The 2,428-nt window shown below is 41.6% G+C and overlaps 1 protein-coding gene across 1 annotated transcript; it reads right to left on the bottom strand.

Moving 5' to 3' along the window:
• Positions 1 to 5: 5 nt before the first annotated feature.
• Positions 6 to 626, bottom strand: LOC128276938 (uncharacterized; the record flags this gene model as incomplete). The annotated part of the gene is made up of 1 exon (XM_053015398.1): positions 6 to 626. A coding segment is annotated over exon 1 (621 nt), but the record flags the coding sequence as incomplete, so codon positions are not given.
• Positions 627 to 2,428: the final 1,802 nt, after the last annotated feature.

Below are 2,428 nucleotides of genomic sequence, written 5' to 3'. Positions count from 1 at the left end.
ATGCGTGTTTCCTCCACTTGTTTTCCTTTCGCTCGCCGTCGTCGTTCGATGGGTTCGGCAAGCTTGATTGTACGCTCCGATGCGGTTGCCTTCAGGGCGGCTGGTTTGACGAAAGGAATCTTTTTCAAATCTGAAAAAGATAACGAAGAAAGAACTTGGTAATCACGCAATTCCAACCAATCCTTATGTCTTTGCCATTCATCCGGCGACATGCCTTTTGGACCATTAATTTTCGGAAGCTCCACGCCCGCCAGCTGAGAGTAAATGGTGGTGGAACTTTGCTTTATCTTTTTCTTCAACTGTTCCTGGCGCTTTGGCGCTAACAAGTGTTGGTATTCCTCGTGAACGGCAAATAGATTCCGGACCCGTGGTAAAGCCAATTGCTGGATGCGTCGCGATGCATACGGTTCTTTATACGAGCGCACAATTTCGGTCTCTTGCCTGCGAGGAACCACCGCGTGGCGAGAAAACTTAGCGTGAACATATCGTGGACGAGCCAAGTAGTCGATCCTTCGAGTGGATTTGTAGCGCTTCTGTTTGCTGGACAACCCATCGGATTGCTGCCGAAGGTGATCTCCCTCCGGGCAGTGACAGGGTGTGTAGCGAACATAACTACCATTAGCCATGTTTTTGGCCTTATCTTGGAACGGAACGTCTTTCGGACAAGAGCAAAATCAAACCGCAGCAGCAGCCTAATGAAATGCAATGTCTACTGATGCAAGCATGAAATGCTAATGAATGTCTACTAAGATATGCATCGTTGTTAGAGCTGTAGACCTCCTGTAGCGCAGCCTAAAATCGAAGTGTGTACGCAGCCTAAGTTCGAAGTGTGTACGCAGCCTAAGTTCGAAGCGTGTACGCAGCCTAGGTTCGTCTAATCTTCTTCTTCTATATCTTCTATATATAAGGTTGGGGAAAAAGAAATCCATTATTTTTGGGTGAAATTCAAAACATTTTTTAAGATACTTCCGATGGTCCGATTTACGTCAAATATGTACCGTTTTGTTGGAAAATTTGTTGTCTTTTCAAAGGTAGGCTGGTATTGCCTCTTTTGTAAAAGGCTTAGTCGTTATTGACGAAAAACTGGAGCAATCCATTTTTACAACCCTTTTTTGATCTCAGTTTTTCATCACACAGGAAATTTTTTAATGCGCGAAAAAGGTGTCAATCGCTTAGGGCATAGTCCGGACTATACGGTGGATGCATTAAAATATCCCAAACAAAATCTCGGACTTTTTGGTGAGTCACTAAAGACGTGCGTGACATTTCGTTTTCATAATGGAACACAAAACCTCTTCCGTTGGCCGATTCTGGTCGTTTCTGGGCAATTGCTAGCTTTGAACGGTGGAGTTATTGATAGTAGAGATCTGAATTTTGTGTTTGGCCACACGAAAGCAACTCATAGTACACGATTCCTCTCAAGTCCCACCATAAACCCAGTAGAACCTTATTGACCGTAAGTCCTGGTTTTACCACCGGTTAAGATGCTTCACCACGCTTAGACGATGATTATTTTCACACAGTATAGTCGTATGTATTCCATTTCTCATCCCCAGTACCTATCCGTTTAAGAAATGGTTCGTTTTCATTCCGTTTAGCCAAAACTTCGTCGATGGAAATTTTAGCCATCATGTTTTTTGATGTAAATAGGGTGGCGCTCAAAAATAAGGCTTCTTTGTGAATCCAGCTTTGCGCAAATGGCTTTAAGCTGGTCGATGATTGATCTTTAGCTCCTGCTCGATGCTCTGACTACTAACATGCCGATCAACTTTGTTTATTTCTGTGATTTTATCGACATTTTCGATGACGTATCTGGCCAAGCTTTAACATAAAATAAAACTGAATAGGGTCAACGAAGCCAAAATTTAACGTAGCTAGCTGTTAGAGCATCGGCACCATGAACACCATGCAAAATTTCAGCGGCCTAGCTTCAATTTTCATCTTTACCGGACAAAAATTGTAAAATATACCCAATTTTTTCTTTGGTTACTTCCATTGTTTACACCTTATAACTCACAAACGAATGGAACAAACAATAAACAGTGAAAGCATCTTTTCAAGTGTGAAGTATCAGCTTTAAAACGAGCCTAAATTTAAAACTGTACGATCGATACTTCACGAGATATCGATCACTAAAGTCATCTACCGAGAAAATAATGGATTACTTTTTCCCCAGCCTGATATATTTAGCCAATATTACGAGAGGGGCTAATTTTATATTTGTAGGTTATTTATTTGATCACTATATGTTGGCAGCGGACCGCGAGCCGGCATTTTTAGATGTCGAGGAAGCGCGAATGGGGCACTCACTTTTACAACAACTAGTGAACTTAATAAGGTTTAAAGAAGACGCAGTACGTTGCTAGTGTGGTAAATAGTAAATCTTTTATTACAAAAATGCGACACATTAACAAAAAAGAAAACACCA

Source organism: Anopheles cruzii, unplaced genomic scaffold, assembly GCF_943734635.1.
Source record: "Anopheles cruzii unplaced genomic scaffold, idAnoCruzAS_RS32_06 scaffold03133_ctg1, whole genome shotgun sequence".
Classification (NCBI taxonomy): Eukaryota; Metazoa; Arthropoda; class Insecta; order Diptera; family Culicidae; genus Anopheles; species Anopheles cruzii.
Note: the sequence above shows the minus strand (reverse complement) of the source record. Positions and strands in the feature narration are given on the sequence as shown.